Source organism: Aulonocara stuartgranti (assembly GCF_965226115.1).
Source record: "Aulonocara stuartgranti genome assembly, chromosome: 14".
NCBI lineage: Eukaryota > Metazoa > Chordata > Actinopteri > Cichliformes > Cichlidae > Aulonocara > Aulonocara stuartgranti.
This window is the reverse complement of record NC_138950.1, coordinates 36,649,227-36,675,692: the sequence shown is the minus strand read 5'-3', so window position 1 is coordinate 36,675,692 and position 26,466 is coordinate 36,649,227. Positions and strand designations below refer to the sequence as shown.

The following is a 26,466-nucleotide window of genomic DNA, read 5'->3' as shown; positions in this document are numbered from 1 at the left end:
ATCATCGCTCTGTCTCCAATAAACCTGAGTGGTTTCTTTGATATAATCATTTTCTAATTTCTCATCACTCCCAATGAAAATATTAAAATGTTTTCAACTCTGCCACCTCCCGCCCAGCCTCCTTTTTGTTCGTGTCAACATTTCAGAAACATACACCATAGCAGGTCCCTATCTCTGCACTGCTATCCTTTTGTTACAAGTCACCTCTGATGCTTATGCCTACCCACGCCACACTGCCTGCATTCTTCTCTTCACCCCTCTTTTTGACTCTATGATATCCAATATGGGCTCAAATTGTGGTCATAAATATTTTGTACTTGTAAATCAGTTTTGTATTTGTAAATCAGGATTTGTATGTGTAAAAAGAATTTGTGTGTGCGTAAAAAAGATTTGTGTGTGGCCAAAAAATGCCTGTGAAACTCTCGCACTCAAGTTTCAAGTTACAAGTACGAATTTTGACCCTATTTTTCTTCCTTTCATCTGATTAGTCAATGTCATGTCAATCACAAATTTAACTATCCAATCAGAGAACAGATGGGTTTGTCTGTCAGAGGGGCGCAGGTCCTTGAAGGGTAATACAGTTTGAAGCTGGAGGCTCTCTATATAAATAGCCGATAGAAGCTAGGTCCTGTAACTTTCAGCAGCTGTTGAAATGATAAAGTTGTGGTATATCAGTGGTTAGAAACACCATTATTACTTTAGGATTAGTTTAACACAAAGTCAGGGCTGACCCGGGACCATTGCTGTGAGTCACAGTGCGCAGCATAAAGGTCCTTTCACATCGGACGCAGGATGTGCTGCTAATGCTAACTGCTAACTAAAAGCCAAGGATCCAGAATTTGTTGTGCTGGCTGCTGAGCTCTGTGGGTTTTTGCAGCAGCTCTACCTGTACTAGATGCACCTGCTCCTTGTCGTTTCTATCTCAGACTTTATGTCCTCTACAAGAGTTTCTGGTTTTTTTGCTAGTTCTTCAAATGTTCAATAAAAACATGTATGCTCACGAAGAAAGCTTTGTAACTATCCCCACTAGTGAAGACTGTCATTTCCAAAACACTGCCCCCCCACCCCCGCAGTCCACAGCGCTGTTGAAAAGGCTCTGGAGGTCCCTGTATTAAGCACGTAAACCTGAGACACAAAAATCACCAAACTGAGACCACCACAGATTGGTTTTTTTCATGGTGATGAAGGAAAACGCTGGGCTGGCATGTAAAAGGGCATTTATTCCCTTCAAGGACCTGAAGCTCCATAAAGCAACCACCTGTTCTCTGATTGGATAGTTAAATTTGTGATTGACATAAAATTGGCCAATCAGATGAAAGGAAGAAAAGTAGGGTCAAAATTCGTACTTGTAACTTGCAGAGTTTCACACGTATTTTTTTGACTAAGTCCACACACAAATCTTTTTTTACGCACACACAAATTCTTTTTACACATACAAATCCTGATTTACAAGTACAAAATATTTATGACCACAATTTGAGCCCATCATATGACACTTTACATGGTTGATCTGAAGTATTTAATTTAATTTAATTCAGTCTCTCCAGTGTATACCTCCATTTTACCAGGAACTCTTCCATCTGCTTCTTACTCCCACTACCGATCATAATATCATCACATACCACCCCTACCTTTAACCCATATGTCACTCCTATTGCACACCTCCCCACATATGTCCTGCACCACCATCCCGCAGTTCTCTCCCACTCCTCTACATCACCCTTGATCTTGAGAGTCCGTAACAGTATTCCTCTCGAAGAAGCATCTTTTTTTATCCACCTCTATTCTTGGCAGTCCTTGTAAAGACTGAATGCTCCTGTGGAGGTGCTGGTGTTTCCCATTATGGGTGAGAAGACGCAGTTGCGCATGTGTCATTTTGGACACAGGTCCCACCTTTCAGGACAGTTGCATGCAGATACCACTGCAGATGACACTTATTTGTCCCCATGCAACTGGAAATGTGGTCACAGAACATCTTCTCCATCATGATTAGGTGTGGGTTAAAAAAAACAAAACCAAAAAAAAAAAGATTTACCCGATTCAATTTTTTTTTAGTTTGAATAATGCGATATCGATTCATTAAATCCTGAATCGAATTTTAAATATAAATGCATTTTGCCAGAAATGCTAGAAATCTCAAGTTAAAGCTCACAAAACTACTTGCACAACCACCAAAGAGCTAAAACAGCACGTGAAAGCAAGTAAAAGGTTTCGGCACAAAGATCTAAACACACTCGGCGCCATGTATGCAGAATTGCCGTCGGGTGCTGAAAGCTGACATCTCACATGAAGCTGCAGGTTTCCTCACTCTCCAACCAAAATTCACTGAACCAGCAGCAAAAGAAGATCAAAACTACGCGTCATGTTTGATAAACATCGTCATTAGTTCCCTCTTACTTTTGCTGCTCTGCTTCCATCATGATAAGATCGCGCTTTGTGCACAGCTCTCTCTCAGTGTGTTTCAAGAACAGTTTGCTATAAAAAAAAAAATTTCTCTGTTTCTGTATTATTCGCTTGCTTATTACGCACCAGTCTACTGTTGTGTTCAGTGCCGTCAGCCACTGTTTTGCTTTTGTTTGTTTTTTTCTGCTGTTCAATACCGAAGACATGTAAACTTTTACAAGTTATGCCAAATTGCAACATGCTTAGCTATGTCTCCAATAAAACTTCAGCACTTCAGCAGCAGCAGTTACTGTTCATATGTTGATTCATGGTTTTCTTCAGATTTTGATCTATTGCAGAATATTTATCTGCCATAATAAGCGAGGCCAGCAAAATCTCCTTTATATTTTTCTGTGTTTTATCCTCAGTTACTACAGTCTCACATTATCAGCTTTGGTTTTTTATACATAGATATAATTCTGATCATTTATCTGTACATATCCATATTCTTTTAGAATATTTATGACTGTCGGAGTCAAAATTGAATCAAATCTGGATCAAATCAGTTAAAGAAATTGAAATCGATGCCCAGCCCTAATCATGATGCAGGATATATAAAGTGGTCACTGTACATAGACTCATTTAAGAACTGTAAAAATAACAAAAGATTATCTTACCATGATATTGTCTCACTGCGTTTTTCAGTTTCTTCCTGAGTGTTTGCTCTTCTAGGCTGGCCATCTTCCTCTGGACACACACAAAAGTAAATGAACAGTTACATGTGCACCTAAAAAACTTAAAAAGTGCTCTAACATTCTCACACATTTATACTTCGATGGATGCACTGAAGAGCAACTCAAGGCTAGTATATTACCCAAGGATATATAACCTGTGATTAGTAGAAGACCTGCTCTACCTCCTGAGTTACCAGTCCAAATTTTAGGTAGGGTTAGGGTAAGACGGACAACAGTGTTCCCAAACAAAGGCAAAACAAAATTGGCTACTCATTTTTCATTTCATGCTGAAAAATCAAGCTGCTGCCAATCCTATCCTTTTCAGGTGGTATTTCATGGTGGATCCAAATATGACAGTACTTTTACTGCATTAATCAATCAATCAATACAATGACAAAGCCTGTACTGTGTTTTACAGACAGCTGAAGATACTCCTGTGTCCTTCTCTTGACTACCTCCTGTACATGTTTTTCATTTGAACCACACATTATGGTCGTACCGAAGGACATGTTGCATCAGGTCCTGTGTCAGATTTGCTTTTTCACATTAAAGGAGTAGTTTGGTTCCTTTGTGACCTTTATGCAAGTATCCACCCACAGCTGGGTTTGGAAAAGAAGACAAATTATGTCTAATGTGGTCAGAAGTTCAGTTTCCTGTCAGAAAGTTATTTAGGTTTTTAAAACCTTTTTTTAAACTGGCTAAGACCCAGTTGCCGCCAAACCCAAATATGCCAAAATATTACATTGCTTAAGTTGTGTACCAGTCCTCTTCTGAATTTCCGAACTGGAACTATGCCCACCACAAAGTTGGTTAGGACTAATTCTTTAAAACTAAAATGTGGCTCAGTTACTTATCTTTGTGTTTTAATGCAAGGATTGAAAACACAGAATCACTGTTAGGGTGCTTTATGCTTTAACCATTACTCTCTCTCTGAGGTCTGACCTTTAAGCTAGATCAGTCAGGAAACACTCCTCTACATTATAGCATGAAACCCATTAGCATTGTATGGTTCACATGATTTCTTACCACAGTGGTGTCCTTCTACATCATCAAGAAGATTGGCTGTAGAGTTGGCTGTGCCCAATCTGGAAAGGAGTTTAGTTAAGAGCCACAAAACTCAGCCAGATCAATCTCTCAGAGTTCATGGACTCACAAACATGGAGAAATTAATGCAATTATGGAAGCTTGTGCATGGCTAGCAATAATATGAGAACCAAAAACCTCGGTAACAATGGCACAGACTATGGAACTGCTTTTCTCCGAATATGACAACAATGATGGTGCTTAGCTCCTTATGAATAACACTGGTCCACCAGAGGTGGCAAAACTGCACATCTGTCACTTCAGTAGATGGTTTTGTAAAAGTACTGATAAAAAGTACAGCCTCTGAAATATCCAAAATACAGTAAAAATGCAATTTAAAAAGTAGCTTATTGAAGGACATATCTACCAGCTATTACTGAGGACAGCTAACAGAACCTTATGTCATGTTAATATACCAATAAAATGATCTTACTGGAATACAAACATTATGGGAAAAAAAGCTTAGAAAAAACAAACAAAATTTAACAAATGCCTGTCCTATTAAGTGAGTATACTCATGGGTTAAAGTGGGATTCAGCAGGTGTGAGAAACCTAAGATCAATTGTAGTGGTGCAGCAAGGAGTAACTTAGAAATCATTCACAGTGATTTCTGTTGTGTGCTCCAGCAGATTATTTTGTATACAGCCTGTGGTCATCTAACCTGTGCTGCTCTAAGTTTTATTGTTGAGATTGTCTATACCAGGCTTTTTGTGGATGGAAATGATGGTGGAGGCCTTCAGACAGGTGGGAACAGTGGCATGAATCAGGGAAAGGTTGAACAATCTGGTGAGGATGCCTGCCTGAGCTACTCTGCAATTTTGAGGCTCCTGTTGGGGGGCTCTGGCCTTTGTATTTGGTGAGGGCTTGGATTCCTCTCCACACCTGGTAGGAGATGTTATCAGTAAGACGGCCTCCACACTCTCCTATAGGCCCTCCTTGGCCAGTTCGATGCCCCTCCTCAGGTTGGCTCTGGTAGTGCTGTCCCTCAGCCTGAGTTACGAATTCTGACCAGAGCCTGTACTTCATTTGTCATCCAAGATTTTCGATTAGGGAAAATGCAAACAGTTTAGGTCACTGTCACATTCTCTACACTTTCTTTAATGTAGAAAAGGACAGACTAAGTGAAGGTCACCAGTAGGGATGGGTACCGGTGTCCGGTGCGTTCTGACATAAACGGTAGTAACCAGACCGAAAAGCAGCGCACATTTCGGTGCTTTATTTCGGTGCTTTTTTTTCCTGAGCTGTGATACACTTCTAGCCAATCATTTTACGTTTCCCAGGATAGTAGGCGGGGCCAGGTACGTACGTTCAGTTAGAGCAGAGCTACAGATTAAAAATGTCCAAGGCGAAGCGGTCAAAAGTCTGGCTGTACTTCACAGCAAAATATGCAAACTCAGCAGCAACAAGTGCTTTAAGCTGATACTGTGATACTGTCAAAGGAGGTAACACCAAGAATCCGATTAAACAGCTGGCGACGCATAGCGTTTTTTTTAAAAGCCGAGAAATGCGCCGTATTTGATAGCTTGCTGCGAGACCTCACACTGTGCACGTTGGGTGGGTTGCCAGTTATCGGACCCGGAGCAACATCCCCCAAAAACCCGAAGAGGAGAGTCCTGGCCCCTAGCCCTGCCAGTGTAGCAGAAATGATGAGGATGATGATGCAGCAGCAGCCGTTCTTCTCTGTGTGAGTAGCTTAATGTTGTTCGTGTGTAATTTACGTTGAGTAGGCTAACCACGTTATTACATTAATGCATGTAAGGTGAACTAGCAAACATCATCATAGCTACATGCGGCTGTCTTCTTGTTTGATGGCAGATACTCCCTTCACCCTGGACAAAAAGGCTAAAATGACCAAAGAAAAAGTGGGAAACAGCTAAACATGAGAGGTTTTTGGACAAAGTTTGTGTTTTTTCCATTGTTTAAGCACTGCTTCCAGCCAAGAGTGATACCATATATGCCCCATAGCTGCAGAAAAGGCTAACATTGTTATCTTTTTACAAAAAAAACAAAAAAAACAGCTGAACATGAGAGGTTTTTGGACAAAGTTTGTGTTCTCCATTCTTTAAGCACCGGTTTGAGCACCGTTTAAGCACCGTCACCGTTTCAAAAGTACCGATTTGGCACCGGTATCGGATAAAACCTAAACGATACCCATCCCTAGTCACCAGGTCCTGCTGTTCAAAGATGGACCAGTCTGTTAGATCAAACCCACCCTCATGGGGCCATTTCACCAGAGTGCACGCAGATATCCCTTTGTTTTGCACACAGATGTCAGTTTTTGTCTAATCAGCCATTCCCCATTTCTCCAACAGTTGCTTGCTGGGTTCAGAGAAGATGAAGGAAGACAGCTGAGCCAAGCTGGTTTCTGCAGTTGGAAACTAGCTGTGAGCTGGCTGGCAACTGGGAAGCATGGCCGCAATGGTATACCAGAGGAAGTGTGGAATAAAAGAAAGTGTGAGCGAACCCCAAAGGAAGTGTCATCAGTGTCTTGCTGGAGCCCTCCCCTCACAGCCTCAGCCTCCTACAACTCTATTGCATCAACTGAACACAATTGTGCCTAAAATTGTCCACCATGTTTCACCATGCTTAAAATGCCAAATTTTAGACCTTTCATGTCACCTGTGATCACAAGTTCAGATGTATATCAATTCACCATGTTCAGTTTAAACACTGGTTTAAACTGAACGTAGTGTTAGAGTGTCAGGTTGATGGTGTTTTAGCCTTCAGGTGTACTAAAAGACAGTCAAGGGGGTTAGCAAGTATCCAAATATTGTTGTATGATCAAACAACACTACCAACACACAAAGTTTAATGTTAGTGACTTATGAAATCAAACACTTATCAAATTAATTACTAAAACACTAAAACAAGACAAGAACGTTCTGCAATTTTAACTAATTACTTATTTACATACTACTCAGTTAAATTTTTCTTCTTACTCTTTCTTCATAATGTAGTCCATCGTGGAATGCTACTTGTATAGTGCTTTTCTGAGCACTCAAAAGACTTGTGTTGCTTTTTATGTCTCATTACAAAGGACTTTCATTCTATGCCTTTAAGTGCTTTGTCTCATACACACAAACAACTAAAGGAGCAACTTAGTGTTTAGTATCTTTCCCAAGGTATTTCTACATGCAGACCGGAGGACCCAGGAGTTGAGTCACCGATTAGCACTTAACAGCAGTAAAAAGAAACAAGTACTATCAACAGTAAAAAAAATTCTTCTGTGTGTAGTGTACTAGAAGTCTAACCATTATCATAACAGTTTTGAAAGTGGTTTTGATTTAATGTGTTGTTTTAGCTACTGTACTGCCTCACAACATGAAATGGAACCTTTTTAAAAATACAAGAATCTCAGCCTAACCACATTTACATAAAGGATACGAATGATGCTTCAGGAGTGTCCTCCTTTTTGACTTTCTTCTCTTTGTCTTTTCTGAAAATGTTCTGGCAATTTCAAACAGCTTCTTTCTTGTTGCTGAAGGTGAAAAAAACAACTTCCTGCTCCATTAATCAAACTACAAAATGACTATAAATACTAATCAATCAATCAAGGCTTTATTTGCCACGTGCAGGTTGCCCTGCAGTGAAATAGGACCCCCCCCCCCCCCAACCTTACACACACAACACGGACATCACATGGGGATACAGGTCGTAGATCGGTAGCGTTACAGAAAAACACTGAAATATACACTACAATGGGAAAGTACAAGAGGAAAAAAAGAGACCTCTACTCATGCTGAGCTCTTGGGAGGACAGCATGAGAACAGGAAACAAAAAAACTCCTCTGCACATAAAAGTAATGCCACTGTTTTGCACATGTCTCACTCTGTATATTTTATTTTATTTATTTTATATATTCTATTCATTGTTTACTCTATTTAATTTGTAAAATATGTGTACACACACACACACACACATGTAGAAAAATATTTAGTATACACATCCAGAAATGCATATACTATTATATATTGTACATATATTTATTAGTTTCAGATGTAGCCATTCTTGTATTTTGCTTGTTTACATTATTGTATTTTGCACAACTCTGTTGCTTGTGAAGCTCGCACACAAGAATTTCACTCACATGTGCTGTACCAATGTACCTGCACATGTGATGTGACAATAAAAGTGATTTGATTTGATTTGATTTGAAGTACATAAATGTCCACAGCACAACAAGCCACGGGGTCGGGTGGGGGGTGAGGAGTAATCCAAAGCAAACACAGCAGCCATCCTGCTAGGTAGGTATTGTGAAACAATAATACTACTGTAAATCAGCAGACTTACATTTGCCCATGTGTTTGAGTTTGTCTCTGAACGCATCATCTGAGATGGCCTCCATGGAAGCTCCAGAGTACTGGTCTCCTGCACACATACACAGAAGCACTACCACACAGTACACTTATGCATCTGAAGATCAAATATATCAAACGTAAAAATGCACAGTGTGATATATTGAGTGCAAATTTTTGATGCAGCTAACACAGTGAATGCACAAACACATAAACCAGTACTCTGTACAATTTAGACAGAGCTCAAAGTAGCTTAGCAGACAAATCTTGATGAGTGATATCTACCTGTGGAATTCTCCAAGCTAGTTGAATGATTGGACTTTGATTTCTTTGACTCATACTTCAAGCGATCTAAAAAGAGAGCAGATGTTATGACCACTAATGTGTGTTGCCCAGATGTGACGAGCTCTAGCATAAAAGTAATATGACCCAAATTTAAATTCTTAATCTCAGTTTCTGCTGGGAAAGGCAAACTGTTAGAGCTCTGGCACATTGTAGAGTAAATGCAGCAACTTCTTGTGCAAATCTTTCACAATAAACGTACAGAGATATATCCCACTACTTATAGTGAACTATCACTAAGAAGTTGACTTTTCATGAATACTAGCCACCCCAAAATAGGTTTTGTTTAATGAACACAGATTTCTTGTTTTGGGGTGACTGCCAAGCATATGCAGATGTGTTTGAGAGTTCTCCTTTTTCAGATTTTGGTTCCAGCATTCTCTAGACTTAGCAAGCTTTAGCTTTTGTTGTATGAGAGCAAACCTTTAAATTTTATTACTTTAACCAAAGTAATAAAAACAAACCAAGCATAATACTTAAGCATAAAAGCAGACCTTGGCAATAACAAAGCAAAATAAAACAAGAAAAAAAAACAGTTTTCTGCACTGTGCAGTTTTCTTTAAACAATTATGTTTACATTCAGTGGTCCTCAGCAAAACACAATGTGGAAAAGGAAAAAAAAAAAAAAAAAAGAACATGTTAACTTAAAAAAATAAAAATAAAAATAAAATAAAAATAAAAAAATAAAACACAATGTGTGCTTTCGCAGTCAGTAATTTTCTAATGTTATATAATAGAAAAAGAATGGTAATATACGAATAAATATACATAGATTAGTTTGCACGCCAGCCAATACATGTAATCTTCCTAGTGTGTTGCGGGTCTACACCGGGGTCTCCTCCTGGTAGGACATTCACAGTCGGGACACCTTATCCAGGAGTCTACAGCAATCTCCTTCCAATGTGGAGGAGTAGCTGCTCTACTCTGAGCTCCCTACTCTGTTGCTAAGGGATAAGCCATCCACCTTTCAGAGAAAGCTAATTTCCTCCATGCTCTAATACAAAAAGATAAGGCCTAGATTCATAGATTTATTACATTTCTCAAAAACAATGTGCTATCTGGTGGCAGATGGTTGCATAACATTTATGACAATAATTTACAGGCATTGGGCATCAATTAAAATTTTAACAATTAGATTAGACAACTAGTCTGGTACCGACTAGCCATGATTAGTCAGCAAGTCAACTACTCGCCCACGTCACTATTTAGTATTAGACAAAGGTAACTGGATTGAATACAAAATGTGAACTTAAATTATGTTTTTATTCATTAAGGGAAAAAGAACTACCTTGCCCTATGTGAAAAAGTAATTTAAATGATAAATTAACTGTCATTAACCACCTTTTTGGAAAGTTGAGTTCAATTTCGCTAGGCCTAACTTACCAAGAACCTGTCTGGCAAAGTGAAATAGGCTATGCAGGAAACACAACACATAATATAATCTAAAGAAACTTAAGAATAGATGAGAAAAAAACACAAGTGATATCTACTAGTCTGGAAAGGGTTGCAAATCTTTACCAAGCATTGGCACTCCAGCAAAACGCAGTGAGAGCCATTACCCACAAATGGATATAACCTGGAACAGTGGTGAACCTTCCTAGTAGTGGAAGGTCTACCAATGCTATTCCAAAAGAGCATCAACGGTTCATCCAGGAGGTCACAAAAAAAAGAAAAGAAAATACACTAAAGGAATTCCATCCTTACTTTCACTGAACTTAACTAAGTTGACTGCTCATAATTCAGCACTAAGAAAGAGACCAGGTAAAAACTCTGTCCATGTAAGAATTCCAAGGCAAAATCCACTGCTGACCAAAAAGAATGCAAAAGCCTCTATTCCACCATCACCTACTTAGCTGGACTTGACTTTCTGTTCTTAGGGTTTTCCATTACGTAGGTAGTATCTAGCTTCCAGTCGAGCAAGACATTGCTAGCTCTTGCCGCTGAGTTGTTTTTATCTTCTATTTTAGGCATATTTGTGTTTTGTCAGCCTCCTGTGATTCCTTCCCCACTCAATCGTGGGTTTAACTCTAGAAAAATCGTCAATGATTACGTTTTTAGTGGATTAAGTCCATCAATAAGCAGTTACTTCACACGTCTGTCTCGTTAAACCATTAAACTGGAAGTCCAGTGAAGAGGTGCAAACGTTTACCATCAGTTTAGCAGCAGCTATGCCATCACCTCAATGTCTTGTTGTGTTGTTTGTGTCACATACAACAAAGAACTTTCATTCAGCCTTGGTCCAACAAACCCATCTACATTCAGGTGGATCATCCAAAACCAAGTAGAGCAGAGTACAGTCAAGTCAAGCCGAGTAGGTGCTAGTGCAAAAGAGGCAAAAGGCTGATCTCAGAATTGGCAAAAAATTTCCGTAAGGATTTTGGGAAAAAATTCTGTGGCTAACAAGACAAACATTGAACTTTATGGAAGATTACATCCGATTACATCTGGCGTAAAACTAACACTGCACTTCATGAAATAAACAAACAAGTCATATTAGCATGGTTGTGGTAGTGTGATGGGCTAGGTGCACAACACTGTAAAAGGACTTGACAGCTCTTCAGTATTAACAGTATCTTATTAAGTATTTTTTAAATTCCAATACATCAGGTAAGTACAATAAGATATAAGATGAGGCAGTGCAACAGTACTGACCCACACATATGGTTCTTACACACACACTGGACTTTCTGGACTTTGTTTTTGCACAACACACACTGGTCACTATATTCTTCATTTCCAGTTAATACTTGTACAGCTGCTGTTATTGTGTATATATTTATTTATATTTAGATTTCTTCATACATTCTTATATAGTTCTATATTGTGTATTTTGTTGTACAGTTATTTTATTTTCAACTTTAATTTATATATTTTATCTTTATCTTATTCTTCCCAGTTAAATTTACCCTTCATTCTAATTTGTGTTGTACAGTTATTTCATTTTTAACCTTAATTTATATTTTATTCCTTCCTAGTTAAATTTACCCTTTTTAATTTTTCATATTTATTTCCTATCTTATTCATAGCCTTTTCCTTTTTTGTTTTCTTTAGGTCACGAGCAGTTGTCCAAGCATTTCACTACATATCGTACTGTGTATGACTGTGTACGTGACAAATAAAATTTGAATTTGAATTTGAATTTGAATTTTGAACTCACAGGCTCATGTTGACATTAATGGCAGAATTTTTCTGTGTATACTGTGAACAGGAATACCTTTCTCTAAGGCAATGAGAAACTCGTGGTTGCGTTGTAGCTCTCTCATAAACTCCTCGTTCTGCAGGAACAGTGCGATACGCTCATCTTCCAGATACTGTTTCAGTTTCTTGTCTTGCTCTGTAGCTGCTGTTGTTAAACCAGGACCCCCAGTGGTTCCGGCAGCAGACCCAGAACCAGACTGCACTGTCCACTGACTTAATGAAGAAACTGACGAGGAGGACGGTGACAGCTGAGACAGACTGTTCTGAGAGCTCTGCTGAGAAAAAAAAAAAAGGATTAATGTATGTATCAATCTGTACTCAGGATTACTATTATTTTGTCTAAACCAGTGGCACCAATGCCAAAAATGCAAAAAAAGACCAAAACAAAAAAAACCCTTTATGAGATCCCTGTGACTGTTCGTCATTGCATCATAGAACCATGTAAAAAAGTAATCAAAATAATAACTGAAACAGAAAAGTGCATGAAAAACAAATTTTGTACCAGCACTGGCCACAAATGTCCATCCATCCATTCATTCGCTTCCGCTTATCCTTTTCAGGGTCGCGGGGGGCGCTGGGGCCTATCCCAGCTGTCATAGGGCGAGAGGCGGGGTACACCCTGGACAGGTCGCCAGTCTGTCGCAGGGCCAACACACAGGGACAGACAACCATTCGCACTCACATTCACTCCCGCATTCACACCTATGGACAATTTAGATTTCTCAATTAACCTATCCCCACAAAGTGCATGTCTTTGGACGGTGGGAGGAAGCCGGAGTACCCGGAGGGAACCCACGCAAACACGGGGAGAACATGCAAACTCCACACAGAAAGACCCTGTCACAAATGTATTGTAGAATAAACTAAGAGGTAGATGTGAAGAAAAATTGATGGAAAAACTGCTGTGCCTGTGTGTTAAATGCAGGTCAATAAATCAAATGAGGATGAGGCGGTAAAAGACAATGGTGAGGATAAATACTAAATAAACAACACACGAATTCATGTAAAAAACAGAGCAGCTGTTTGGAGGGGGTCTAATTTTTGATCAGGGTACACAGATGTGAACAAAACTGTTGATCATTTTCCACTAAAGAAAAAAAAAGTTCAGTGGTGACAGAAAAAAATGAAATAAAATTATAATTTTATTATTATTATTTTAAATTCTAAAAGTGTGAATTTGAGTGTGAACGCTTGTCTGTCTCTCCGTGTTAGCTGTGCGATAGCCTGGGACAAGCTTCAGGACAAGCTTCATATTCACAAGAATTTCAGAAAGTTTACTCTGACTTTGAGACCAAGATCACTGAGATTCAAACTTGTTCAATACTTTTAGTAGATGCACCTGTGGGATCAATTTGAAAATTCTCGTCACACACTTGACACACCAATTGTGTCAATTTGAAGCTCTTACATCACTTTGTTCTCAAGTTATTGCATTTACAAACTTGAGTGTCCACACTGCCCAGTGGGGTGACGATAATACCCCAGCAGCCTTTAACAGTCGAGGGGTAGAAATGAAGCAAAGAAAAAAAAAACATTGAACCTACAGTGAAAAACAGAGGAGGCATGGACATGTTCTGGGGATGCTTTGCTGCATGTGACACAGGGTGTCTTGAATCTATGCAGTGTACAATTAAATCTCCAGACTATCAAGCCATTCTGGAATGAAATGTCACGCCCAGTGTCAGCAAGCTTTATCTCGCAGGTCATAGTCCCTCCTGCACTTTCCTGCTCGGTCAGATTTTAGTTACTCCTCAGCCTCCTTGAGTAATAACGATACTTGTAATAAACATAGCCCATTTACAACTTCAGAGGCCATCCATCCATCCATCCATCCATCTTCATCCGCTTTATCCGAGGCCGGGTCGCGGGGGCAGCAGCCTAAGCAAAGAGGCCCAGACCTCCCTCTCCCCAGCCACCTCCTCCAGCTTATCCGGGGGAATACCAAGGCGTTCCCAGGCCAGCCGAGAGATATAATCTCTCCAGCGTGTCCTGGGTCTGCCCCGGGGCCTCCTCCCGGTGGGACATGCCTGGAACACCTCACCCAGGAGGCGCCCAGGGGGCATCCTTGTCAGATGCCCGAACCACCTCAGCTGGCTCCTTTCGATGTGGAGCAGCAGCTGCTCTACTCTGAGCCCCTCCCGGATGGCCAAACTTCTCACCCTATCTCTAAGGGAGAGGCCAGCCACCCTTCGGAGGAACCTCATTTCTGCCGCTTGTATCCGCGATCTCGTTCTTTCGGTCACTACCCACAGCTCGTGGCCATAGGTGAGGGTAGGGACGTAGATCGACCGGTAAATTGAGAGCTTCGCTTTTACACTCAGCTCCCTCTTCACCACGACGGACCGGTGCAGCGTCCGCATCACTGCAGCTGCAGCCCCAATCCGTCTGTCGATCTCCGGCTCCCTTCTCCCATCACTCGCGAACAAGATCAGAGGCTAGGATTACTAAACTGGAGATCCAGCTCTGCACTCTTGAAAAATTTGTAGCTAGTTTGGTGCTGCTCTATAAAAAGGCTTCCATAAAGCTAGAACATCCCGCTATTCAGCACTGATTGAAGAAAATAAGAACAACCCCAGGTTTCTCTTCAGCACTGTAGCCAGGCTGACAAAAAGTCAGAGCACTGTTGAGGCAACCATTTGTTTAATGTTGCCTAGTAATGACTTCATGAACTTCTTCACAAAATAAATTTTAACCATTAAGAGAAAAGATTACTCATAATCTCACAGACTTAACATTGTGTACCACAAATATTTATTTAGACTGTTTTTCTCCAATTTATCTCTCTGAGTTAACTTCAGTAATTACTTCCTCCAAACCATCAAATTAATTACTTCCTCAAAAGCCATCACTTAACCTAGCTGCCTTTCCTTTTATCTGAACATTTTTTTGAAAGACTTATTGTAAACTCTATTGTAAACTGATCATCTGCAGAGAAATCGTTTATTTGAAGAGTTTCAGTCAGGTTTCAGAGCTCATCAAAGTACAGAGTACAGCTTTAGTGAAGGTTACAAGTGATGCTCTTATGGCCTCTGACAGTGGACTCATCTCTGTGCTTGTCGTGCTAGACCTCAGTGTAGCCAGAAGCATTTGATACCGTTGACCATGATATTTTATAACAGCGATTAGAACATGCTCAAAAAAGAAAGTGAAAAACAAACTTTTCTGTGATGAAAATGTGACAACGAAACCTGCAGTTTCAGAATCTGTGAGAGGTTGGATTTCAGTACCCGACAGCATGTCGGGTGAACGATCAGCGATTTGTGTTTACATCGTTTTGTGGATTTACCTGCTCTTTAATTGTTTGCTGTTTGGTGGTTGTTTAAATGGTATTGTACGCTTTTAGCTGAGATTCTGACATTCCTGTGGATACCAAACGTCTATATTTAAATAACATATCTGGCGATACATCCGTTGCCGGAAATTTCTTCCTGTTCAAATTGAGTTTTTCCTTCCCACTGTCGCCAAAGTGCTTGCTCACAGGGGGTCATATGATTCTTTGGTTTTTCTCTGTATGTAGGGTCTACTTTACAATCTAAAGTGCATTGAGAGAACTGTTGTTGTGATTTGGCGCTGTATAAATAAAATTGAATTGCATTGAATTACACCAGATGTTCTCCTTCTTGCCCCCAGTAATATAATTAACATAATTAACTTAGCCACATCAGAAATGTTTGGCTGTCAGAACACAATCTTCTGTCAGTGAAGGCTGACACACTACCTCCTTGACAACGTTCTTGACTTGGATACGTTATGAAGGTGTTTTCTTAACCAACAAATGCAATTCTTCTTTTTAAGCATGTCCCAGATTGTTAATTCAGCCACTCCGTAAGGCTTTTCTCTGTCTCTGACAGGTTTATTTTGTTTTTGTTCGTTTAACTACATACATATTACAGTATCACAAAGCAAGCAAACAAAAAAAACAAAAACAAAAAACAAACAAGGCCAACATAAGAAAAAGACATTAATGGTATTAACAGTATTTAACAGTAAGGAGAGAAAAAAAGGAGCCATCTCGTGAACGCTTGGGAAAAAACAATCCCATTTTTACCTTAATGTTGTCTAACTGCTGTGGAAGAATCCGTAGAAAATCATCAGGGAGATTTCCAAGCAATGGAGGGTTCCAGTTACGGTAGCTTCTAACCTGCTGGTGAGCTGAAGGAGGCTGGGCTTTAGATCTAGGAGAGTCCATGGAGTAACAGGACAGATTAGTAAATCTACCAGTTGCATTTTCAAGTTGTCTCTATCTGAAACTATTATTAATTATTTAAATCCTTTATATGGTGCTCTCACAATAATAACTAGGGAGTGCTAGAGACAAGAAACATCTATTTTTCCCCATATATCTCAACAGGAAAATGATGTTATGAATGAGAAAATGCCTGGTGAGTGTTTGCAAATGTGGCCTAGACACAATCTATAATACTGTCAAACAATTAAAACAGGCTAATTCGATTTTAAGACGTGCCAACTCTTTGCTTGGTTTAGGTCTTTAAAGCATTGTCAGTGTTTGCATATAACATACAATCTTATGCTGCCTTTTGTTCAAGTCACAAAAGGAGCTGGGCTGTTTGGTATTGTCTGTTTTCACCCCATAACTATTTACATATCTCTGCATTATTGTACTGCAGTAAATAATCTTTGGATGAATTATCATAGCTGCTGATACAGATGTTAAAGGAGCAGCACAGGATCGGACCCACACTGGCATTTGCATGGTGCTTTTACAGTTTTACTATTGAACTACTTGTCTAATCGACAATTAGCCTAACATGTGTCTGTTTGGACTGTGAGAGGAAGTCAGAAAAACCAGACCAAACTCCACACAGAAAGGCCCCAGCCAAGCAGGACATTCACCTCACAACAAAAAGGTTCTACAAATTCCCTGTGACACTGTCCTTCACATATAGTGGTAACTGGGGAAACACCTATGCTCATTTTCCTTTTTTAAAAATGGCCACTTAAAGCAATGCATGAAGTCAATAATAGTTACAAAGTTTCACATTGCAGTAACTTTTCTCGGCGGCACAAAGCGTCAGAGAAAATTTCTTCATCAATTGCATGGACCAGGGTCTACATGAAAAGGAAGATACTTTTACCCCAGAAAAGACCCTCCTCAGGGGATACACTGTCTGAAAGGAAAGGACTCTTATGGGGGATGGCACTGCTTTTGTGTCAGTTTGCGTAGTTATTCTGCTACACAGATTGAAGGACTAAGGGTATTCAACGTACATAGACATGTGCAATCCTCCAAAAAATAAATACATAAAAAAAAATTTAAAAATTAAAAGAATGCATCTCCTTGTGTGGACTGTATGTGTTGGTCAACTGCTGGTTGTCTGAAATGTAGGCCTGGAAGAAAAAAATAAGGTATCAAAAGGAAACAACAATAAGGGGAAAAACAAAAGATCAAAAACACAAAAGGAAAACCACACAACAGCTGTACTGGGCCGTTTGTGTTTAAACACTGCAAATTCAGGGGTTGGTTCCTTCAAAGGACTCAGCCTACGTAGACCATGTCCTTTGTCCTTGAACAAAGCCTTTGTACTTTACAACTCTCCACAGTTTGCTGAAGGATAAAAGCACAACTAAGGTCACCAGTATAATCTCTGGTTATACATTGGTTGCTTCACTCGCCACCACATGATCATTACACAGTCACTCCGGTATGCCCGCTGTTAAGGCATAGGAAGGGACTGCAGCAGCATTCTCCTGAATGATAGGTGGCGCCACTCAGACAACACTGTGAAATAGTTGCTGAGACAGGAAGGGGAAGTCAAACCTGGAAGACTTTGCCCTCAGGGAAGGACAAAAAAACCCCCCAAAAAAAACCCTACTCGGCCACAGTGCAACACAGCAGTTACAAAAATTGAGAGGTGCTCAACCGAGCGTGCCAAACGTCAAAATCGGTGTATGACAGCCACGACAAGAGGCATGCAGCGAGCATAAAAACACTGTAAAGGCCCCGCTTTGGATGAAAACAACTACAACTGTGGCCAAGTTTTGGTAGACGTACAATGTTTATTTGTTTCTTTGCCACTTATTTAGATCATTTTTTACGTTTCTATTATACAGTCAATAAAAATTAGAAGGATTTCATTGGTTTTAAAAAATTTTATTAGCAAATAACATGATCATATATACATATATGGAAGCTGTTTGTTCTTAATCTAAAACACCTCGAATACACAGCACAGAGGCATCGTTTGCTCTAAATATGTGAAATTGTGAAAATAGCAACACTGAAGTGACTGCAACGACTGAAACACCCACCCAGACAATGAATACTGAAGATATTTTGAGATATTTTAGGGACCCATGTCCACTCTGAAAATGTGTCTGCATTGTGATATTACAGTGAAACTGACCATTAACCTGGGAAAATGTTATCACTTCACTTTTTTGTTATAACTAGAATCTGAATTCTTGAAATATGGACTCATGTTGATGAGTCACTGTGACCTTGACTTTTGACCTAGAAAAAAAGACAATTTATCTTTGAGTCCAAGAGACATTTGAAGAAATGTTCTTGATATATTTTATTTACAAAAGCAATGCCTGAGGCTTCAGCAGGTTACAGAGGTATTTTATTTAAAAAAATCAACAGAACAATTATGTAAAACATAGCACCTAAGTCTTTGTTACTTACCGTGGAGATAGTGTTGGTGGGGCTTCTAGGTATTTCCTATCATAAATGTGCATGTCATATGTTGGTGGAGAGTAAACTGGAGGTGCCTCCTCATCTGAACTGTCAGGCTCCAGAGTTCGCTCCAATATCTAGAAAACACAAGTTTTGTTTGATTAGGTGCTTTGATTGATTTAAGCTGCCTTCAGCTAGATTTCCATTTTTTCAGCTAAATAAACTTCAAGTTAGTGCAAAATGTCTTGATCTTGAACTGAGTAGCTATGCTCTTTTCAGTAAAAAGACTGACTAGCATCGTGTTATTGTTATACTTGTCATGGTGCCTTCATGCATATGACCACATCCTAGACAAGAACATCTGATTTGATACAACTTGTTTAAAAAAATGGACATTTCTGCGGTTCCAGTCTTTGGCTGTAAACCATTATAGAACAGATTCTCTTAAAAAAAGAAAATGAAAAAAAAAAAATACAATTTTGTATCAACAGAACTTCTAAAAATCACATGAATACATGTGATTGAGAAATCTCATCACATGTATCCATTCTTTTTTCAGAGCCATCTTGAGATTTTCAGTGACTGCTTTTACAGGTATCCTGTTAGATAGCAACCTGGTTTTTAAAACTTCCCATACTTTGATTTTTGTAACCTTTAATCCCTTCACATGGAACTTAAACACTTGAACTTAAAACCTGGTTATTACTGTATTCCTAGATGCATTTTACCATCTGTTGCCTTGCCATTATCATGTGATTTGAGCCACTATGCTCTGTACCATCAAAGAAAGTTCAAACATCATAATATTGTGCTTTTGCATTGTATACATTGGATGCGCATGTTTCTCAAAACGTCACATTTCTTGCTCACGTTTCTGAATGCAAAACATGTGCAAATCCAAACATGAACACTGTAAAAGCCTGGTCATCACCAGAACCCTAATGTGCAATTTAAATGCAGGGGATGCTTTGGTTTACAGTGCCAGCACTGACAGCCAGTCAAGCTCAGCAGGTATTGGTGTTTGTACCCTTGGACCCTTTCCACTGACCTCTGGTGGGATGCTGTCATCCGAGTCTGAGCTGTCATCTGAGCCTTGTCCGTCAATGCTCATTTGCAGCAGCTGGTCGATGGTAGCATCCACAGCTCCATTGTTAGATCGCAGCACACACTCTATCACCTCATAGTCCATAGAGGGGAACATGGTCTTGAAGTCCTCCATGGCCTGGTTGAACTCCAGGCGTCTGACCTGTCGGCTTGGCCTGCTATTGTTAAGCTGCCCCTGTCCACTGCCACCCCCACCTCCATTTCCGCTGCTTCTGGAGCCTCCATTGCTGCTACTGCGTTTAAACAAGCTAGTCATCCTCACGCCCTGGCTACCTCAGGCGCTGCCAACCTACTGACAGGGTGGCTCTTCTGTTACCAGCACAAGCACTTTGGCCCCTTTGGTTTTACTTGCTTTTACTACTTTCTCGGTCAGTCTCTCATTCTAACACAAATTGCATTTTGATTGGAGTTTAGAAAAACAAGAATTTTCCCAACCTAGTTCTATTCATTATTGGACTGCATTACACATGATTAAGTGTATAATAGAATGTCTAGGAACTTAGACAAATAGTGACAAAAACTAAATGTTCAAAATCCTCAAGACTCGAAATCCATGAAGTAAAAGGCCTAACTACATGACAGCCGCCACCTGCAGAGAGAGCAGACAGGATCATCTTAGAAAGAGGTGGTAATAAGTATTTGGCCATTTTTAATAAAATTTAAAGTTAGCTCAATCAGTTAGAAGGAAATGAAGCTGTATTGTATTACTAATGTCCATATGCTGCATCTCAGGAAATATCCAGCATCACTGGGGACCCCTCCAGGTTGTAAGGTGATTTTGGCATAAGGGTGTTAACAAAGTTACTACTCCTAGGTTCTCGTACATAATGCATTTTTAAAAAGCAGCTGTGAGACAGTAAATTGCCTATGTAAGAAAATTAAGTATAAAAATGTATTTGCTAACATAATATTAAGACAACATAGACTTGTGTCTCTTGCTCATTATCAGGAATTCTGGAGAGCACGCATACAGAAGCTGCAGTTTCACCAGGGGGAGATTAAATATTTACAGCCAGCAAGTCACTACTGACCAAGGAAGGCGTGAACTACATTTCAGGCTTCTTCTATGTCAGGTAAGATTAAGCTAGGTGGCTGATATTTGTTTACATTTAAATGTATGAGTAATATCTCTTTAATCATTTGTTTTCACATTGGCTTGAAATAAAATATCACCACGGCTTGTACTGCAGCTTACTGCAACTTCTGTATGTGGGTCCATTTCATGTGACATCCACAAGGTGGACCAGCATGTCTGTTACATGCTTTGAGATGATACTGGGTTGGAAGTTCAGCACCTGGGCACGTGTAGCTGGTGCACAGTTATAGAAATTCTCTGGACAAGTCCGCTTGGTCACAAAGAACAGATGGGAAACTGGTACGAAGCCCCACCTTTACTTTCTTATTATAAAATTTAGGTCACTTAAAACCAGGCAGCAGACTTGTGGACATGGAAAGCATAATCGAGGCTTAAGTTGGATGAAGTAACAAAAAATGTCCCTGGGTAGACGAGTGATGACTGGAGCTTACATCAATGGGCATGTAGATAAAGGGAATAAAGGTGATGAGGTGTTGGCTAGGTATGATGTTAACATGAGGAAGGACATATGGAAGTGCAGGGGAAAAAATGAAATGGCAAAGGTAAACATGTACTTGAAGAACTGGGAGGAACAGACGGTGACTGGTAAGAGTGGAATAACAAAATGGTTCTAACCTTTTCTTGTTTACAGTGGTGATAGTATGATACTCCATGGACTATGATGTTCACAGGTGTCATTGTGATCTGCAGCGAGCAAGGAGCAGCTGCAAGAGAGCCTGGAGAGGTGGAGGTATGAAATGGAGAGAAGAGGAATGAAAGTCAGTAGGAGCAAAACCAAATACATGAGTATAAATAAAGCTGGTTTTATGGTATAGTGGAGTTTACTGGGAAAAGGAGAACTGAGGAGGAAAAAAAGAACTTCAAAGATCAAAAAACAGCTTGAAAAGCACAAATGAGGGCTGCAGTGGACACGTTTCATTATTTCTAACACTCTGTTTCACTTCACTTTTTTTTGGATGTTACATATTTGCTCTTCTCCGAGGCTGCCTGACAGACTAACAACACGAGCAAAAGTGGCCTGCATATCTTCTACACTGCCTCCATCTGACAGCAGAGCTCCCTGCAGGCAGAGGGGCCCGGACTGAAGCTGACAATGAACACACCGCTTCTGCTCGACCATAAAACCAGCTTCAGACGGAGACAGGTGAAAAGGTCAACATCCAAGGAGTAGAGGTAGTGAAGGTAGATACCTGGGATAAACCATGGAAAAAGAACCAGGAGTGCATCAGAAATATAAAAAGAGAGTGCAGGCATCATGGAATGAGTGGAGATGAGTAGTGTCAGGGTGACTTGTGACAGAAGGATGGCAGCAGTTCACAAGATAGTAGTGAGACCTGTATATGATTACGGTTCGGAAATGCTGCAATTAGCTGGCAGCAGCCATCCTATTTTAAATTGAAGTGAACAGGGGTGTTTACTACATAATTCCATATCTGTTCATTCATAGTTTTGATGCCTTCAGGAGATGGGGCAAACAATACTAGAGGTCAACTTCAAGCCAACTGCACAAGTCAACATCAAGTGTGGGATCTACCAAGGAGATAACCTGCCCCCACTGCTGTTCTGCATAGGCCTGAATCCCTCAGTGAGATCACTGCAAGACTGGCTACGGATACAGACTACAGAATGGAGCAATCGTCAGCCACCTCCTCTACATATCTGACATCAAGCTGTATGAAAGAAGTGAACGAGAAATCGAGCTCTGAGCAGAAGATTGTTAGAGGCTGGGGTCTACCACAGCAGGCAAGATCCCAGGTGCAGGCTGTGTAAAGATGCTCCCGAGACAATCCAGCTCATAACAGCAGGGTGCCAGATGCTAGCAGGCAGAGCAAACGTGGAATGCTGCCAAGCGGCCAGCATAGTGAACAGGAACATCTGTGCAGAGTATAACCTAGAAGTCCTGAGGTCAAAATGGGACACGCCTCCTAGGGTGGTTGAGAATGACGAGCTAAGATCCTGTGGGACTTCAGATACAGACAGACAAACCGATGATGGCTAACCAACCTGCACATAGGAGTGGTAGACAAGTAGAGGAAGATGGCCGTAGTGATTGTTATACTGAGTTACAGCAACATAAGGAAAAAGGAACACGAGAAGCTCAAGAAGTACCAAGGCCTCAGAGAAGAACTGAAGAAGATATGGAGGGTGAAGGCAACAGTGATCCCTGTGGTAATCAGAACACCCGGTGCAGTGACCCCAAGTGATCTTGTGTGGGGGTCCTTATAGAAGGAGTTGGAATTTGGAAGCGTATTTTCACGCTGAAAAGAATGGAGCAATATTTCTAACCTTTAAAAGAAAACCAGCCCATCAGGACAAAACAAACACACAACCTGCACCACAAACACAGAACCTGCACCAAATGAAGGTACGTCTGAAAGAAAAGGAAAGGTTTAAAAGTACAACAGCAAGTGAAAACATGACTTTCCATGGCTGATTTACGATGCTAAGGCACAGCTTTTATTTTGTCACTACTGCTCAGAAGCAGCAAAAAAGGAGAAAATCAAACAATTCTTATGTCATGTCAAACAAGATATTTAAAAGACACAATGTTAAAAAAACACCACATTTCATGCTTGCACTACAACTTTTTGCTCTGTGCTACAAAACTGGCAACCTTGTTACCACCAGTACTATGAGCTAACAATGTTAATCTACAGCCCTGTCCTGTGCAGACAGTTATTTGAACTGTGCAGATATTAGTGTAGCAACCAGTCATCTAGTAATTCAAATAACTGTATTATAAAAAATCCTTGACACAAATGATTTGCTTCGATTGATACATCACTCTGTAACATTTGTGACTAAAAACAGACTTGGAATACAACCATATGTAGGAGTAGCATGTGAATAAAAAGTTTCACAATATTAAGCCCACACAGTTTTTCCAACAGACTGACAGAACAGCAGCAGCGACGATGACTCTAGCATAGTTTAACATGGAGCCAGAGTCTGTTTACACCACGAAGAGCTGAGAGGTGGAACTCTGACGTGAAGAAAAGCAAACTTTGTAGCTGTATACTCCACCATTTGTTTTACACAGCAAAAATGTCAAATAAAGCCACGCAAGTGGGATATCTTTAAAATATGCAGATGGACGGTTAAACCGTGTATCAGACTAAGTTAATTACGCCGCTTGCTGAAGGCTGACGGCAGAAGTCCCACTTTCCATCTCAGTGACCTGCGACACCTGCAATAAACAGGGGCGAGTTTAGAGACCATATTTTGTGAGTTTAGACCATATTTATTTCAAGGCTTTTGTAAATTTATTTTACAGATTTAAAGTGAAATAATATCAAATATTATCTCACAACAGCTTCTTCCCCCAAAAAACTCTGAGCCAGTGACCTGGGGCTGTTAGTTTGGACAGTGAATTATTATTAACATTATTAACATCTACACCATCATAATGTCTGTTCAGCAGCAAAAAAATTATACATCAATGCACAGGGCAAACTTCAGAATGCTGATATGCTTGCTTTTCTTCATTGCAGCCACCACACACACTCTTTTAAGGCTTACAGACACACAAACTCTCATATTCACATACACACTTAAATACGCAGAAACACATGCACAAAACACATACATATGAAAACACACTTAATCTATGTCATCCAGCAGATGCAACACAAAACTATTTTTGCAACATATTAATGTAAGAAAGCCTTCCGCTTATCCTTGTGGCAGAGGCAGGGTACAGGTCTGGGTGCCCAGTCTAACACATAGTTACTCAGGACCTTCTTGCTGTGAGGCAAATGTGCTAATCACTGAGCTGTACAGGCAATTTTATTTTATGCCTTAGTTTTCGTTGCATGTATATATTATTTTATTTATATTACCATACTTGAGATTATTTATTTATTTTTGCATTTACGAAAATGTTTTCTTTAAAAAAAACAAAACAACTATTTTAATACAACAAAATACTATATTAGTTGTTTTAACAGATGTTGTTGTGCAGTTAAATTATTAAAACATTGCCATTTCTAACAGCTCATTTTGAAGTACCTGTGTTTTTTCTTTGTGTCCTCTAATGTGTGCATTTCTCCTGCTTTGTATATATTCCTCTTGTTTTGTTATTTATTCTTACTGTCCTACCATTTATATTTTTATCCATGCATAGTTTGAACGGAGCACCTACAATTTCGTTATGCATGTGCAATGACAAGAAAAGGCTATTCTATTCTATTTTTAATATTCATTATTGCTCATTAATAGCGCAAAATTTATTTTTATCCAATTACTCGATTAATTGATGGATTAATCCAAAGACTAGCCGATTACTAAAAATAAAAAATTGACAGTTGCAGCCCTAGCAGAAATTACAGATATTTTGATAGTACAACAGCAGATGCGTTCATAAAGGCTGACGGGTGTTCGCGGTAATAACGGGTGAACCCTATGCTCCATCAGCGCTGACTCCTATATTTTGAACTGATAAATCCAGTTCAATGCAGCCCAAATGTGGAGTTCATGCACATTCAAACGGGGTCAGACCAATGAAACCCTGGACTGTCACATGTTAAAACCTCAGAAGTTTAGAATGTAGCACAGCTTTTTAATGGGGGTCTGATATCGCTGCTGCTGTACCGTAGCAGGGTTTATATGTGCTCTAAACAGACTAGGTCGCTGCTAACTAGCTAACGGTCCAACTCTCAATGTATATTTTGCTCGCAATATTAAGTCTTTATCCTAACGCAATTTCAGTGAAAAACGGCGGTGGTGGTGGGGTGGGGTACTTTAGGTAACACTGGGTAACATTCTAAGCTCCCTTTAATTAAACTAGGGTTAGCACCGATATGTTAGCTGTATTGGCTAACTAATCACTACCAGGTACATAGGGTCCTCAGAGCAGGGAATCGTCATTCCAAGGCCTCGGTAAGTGATTCGCAGTCGCATCATCAAACCTAAATTAAGACACTTTCAAAATGTTTCATCGGATTTCAGATGCTAAAAGAACACGTAGTACATTTCCCTCGCAAGAAATCATACTGTTCAAAACAACATTTTAAGAAATCGCCAAGCTGCTGTTTACAAAGATAAGCGGTAAAGTAAGCAAGCATACACAACAATCCGACAGTTAAAGCTGTCTTTTAAACTTGTCCTTCGACATGGGGTAAAAAAAACAAACATAAGAGCAATGCTTGGAAAACTCACAGAGACCCCGATGTCCGGTTAAACAGACAGTATCCACACAATGCTCCACGCGATAGAGGAAGAACAGCTGACCAGCAGGACAGCAGCTTTTAACATTAGAACTATAGCTGCGGGAATACAGTAGCTACACACGTACCAGCAGAAATGACGTTAAAATTCAGCTGGCTACCGGATGTATTACGTTAGCCATGAAATACGCTGATCTTCAAACTAAAAGACATACCCATACCTGTGCAATATTATTTGTTAAAACATTTATGAAATAATATATCAATTAATTTAAGTGTTAACAGGGAAGGTAATTTACAAAAAAAAACCAACAACAAAAAAACCCCATATTTTCACCAACATCAGTTTCTTCCATGTTGTGTTTAGTAGTGCTTAGTGCCGACATGGGACAGTTTTCCAGTTTCGTTGTACTAAGTATGACTGTGCAGT

The 26,466-nt window shown here is 39.9% G+C and overlaps 1 protein-coding gene across 6 annotated transcripts in view; it reads right to left on the bottom strand.

The window, feature by feature from the left end:
• cuedc1b (CUE domain containing 1b) overlaps positions 1 to 26,199 on the bottom strand; it is a 29,951-nt gene extending 3,752 nt beyond the window's left edge. Inside the window, exons 1-11 of one of the 6 annotated variants that reach the window (XM_082502140.1) lie at positions 26,029 to 26,197; positions 21,487 to 21,587; positions 19,720 to 20,364; positions 18,681 to 18,808; positions 16,083 to 16,209; positions 12,051 to 12,309; positions 8,780 to 8,845; positions 8,490 to 8,588; positions 7,584 to 7,677; positions 4,143 to 4,201; positions 3,060 to 3,129 (exon numbers count right to left, since the gene is read on the bottom strand). In XM_082502140.1, coding sequence (XP_082358266.1) covers positions 3,060 to 3,129; positions 4,143 to 4,201; positions 7,584 to 7,677; positions 8,490 to 8,588; positions 8,780 to 8,845; positions 12,051 to 12,309; positions 16,083 to 16,209; positions 18,681 to 18,808; positions 19,720 to 20,031 — 1,214 coding nt within the window. In that variant the 5' untranslated portion in view covers positions 20,032 to 20,364; positions 21,487 to 21,587; positions 26,029 to 26,197. Of the gene's footprint in view, positions 1 to 3,059; positions 3,130 to 4,142; positions 4,202 to 7,583; positions 7,678 to 8,489; positions 8,589 to 8,779; positions 8,846 to 12,050; positions 12,310 to 16,082; positions 16,210 to 18,680; positions 18,809 to 19,719; positions 20,365 to 21,486; positions 21,588 to 26,028 lie in introns of all 6 variants that reach the window. The other 5 variants (XM_082502145.1, XM_082502143.1, XM_082502142.1 and 2 more) reach the window with 5 other exon arrangements.
• Between the last annotated feature and the right edge of the window lie 267 nt (positions 26,200 to 26,466).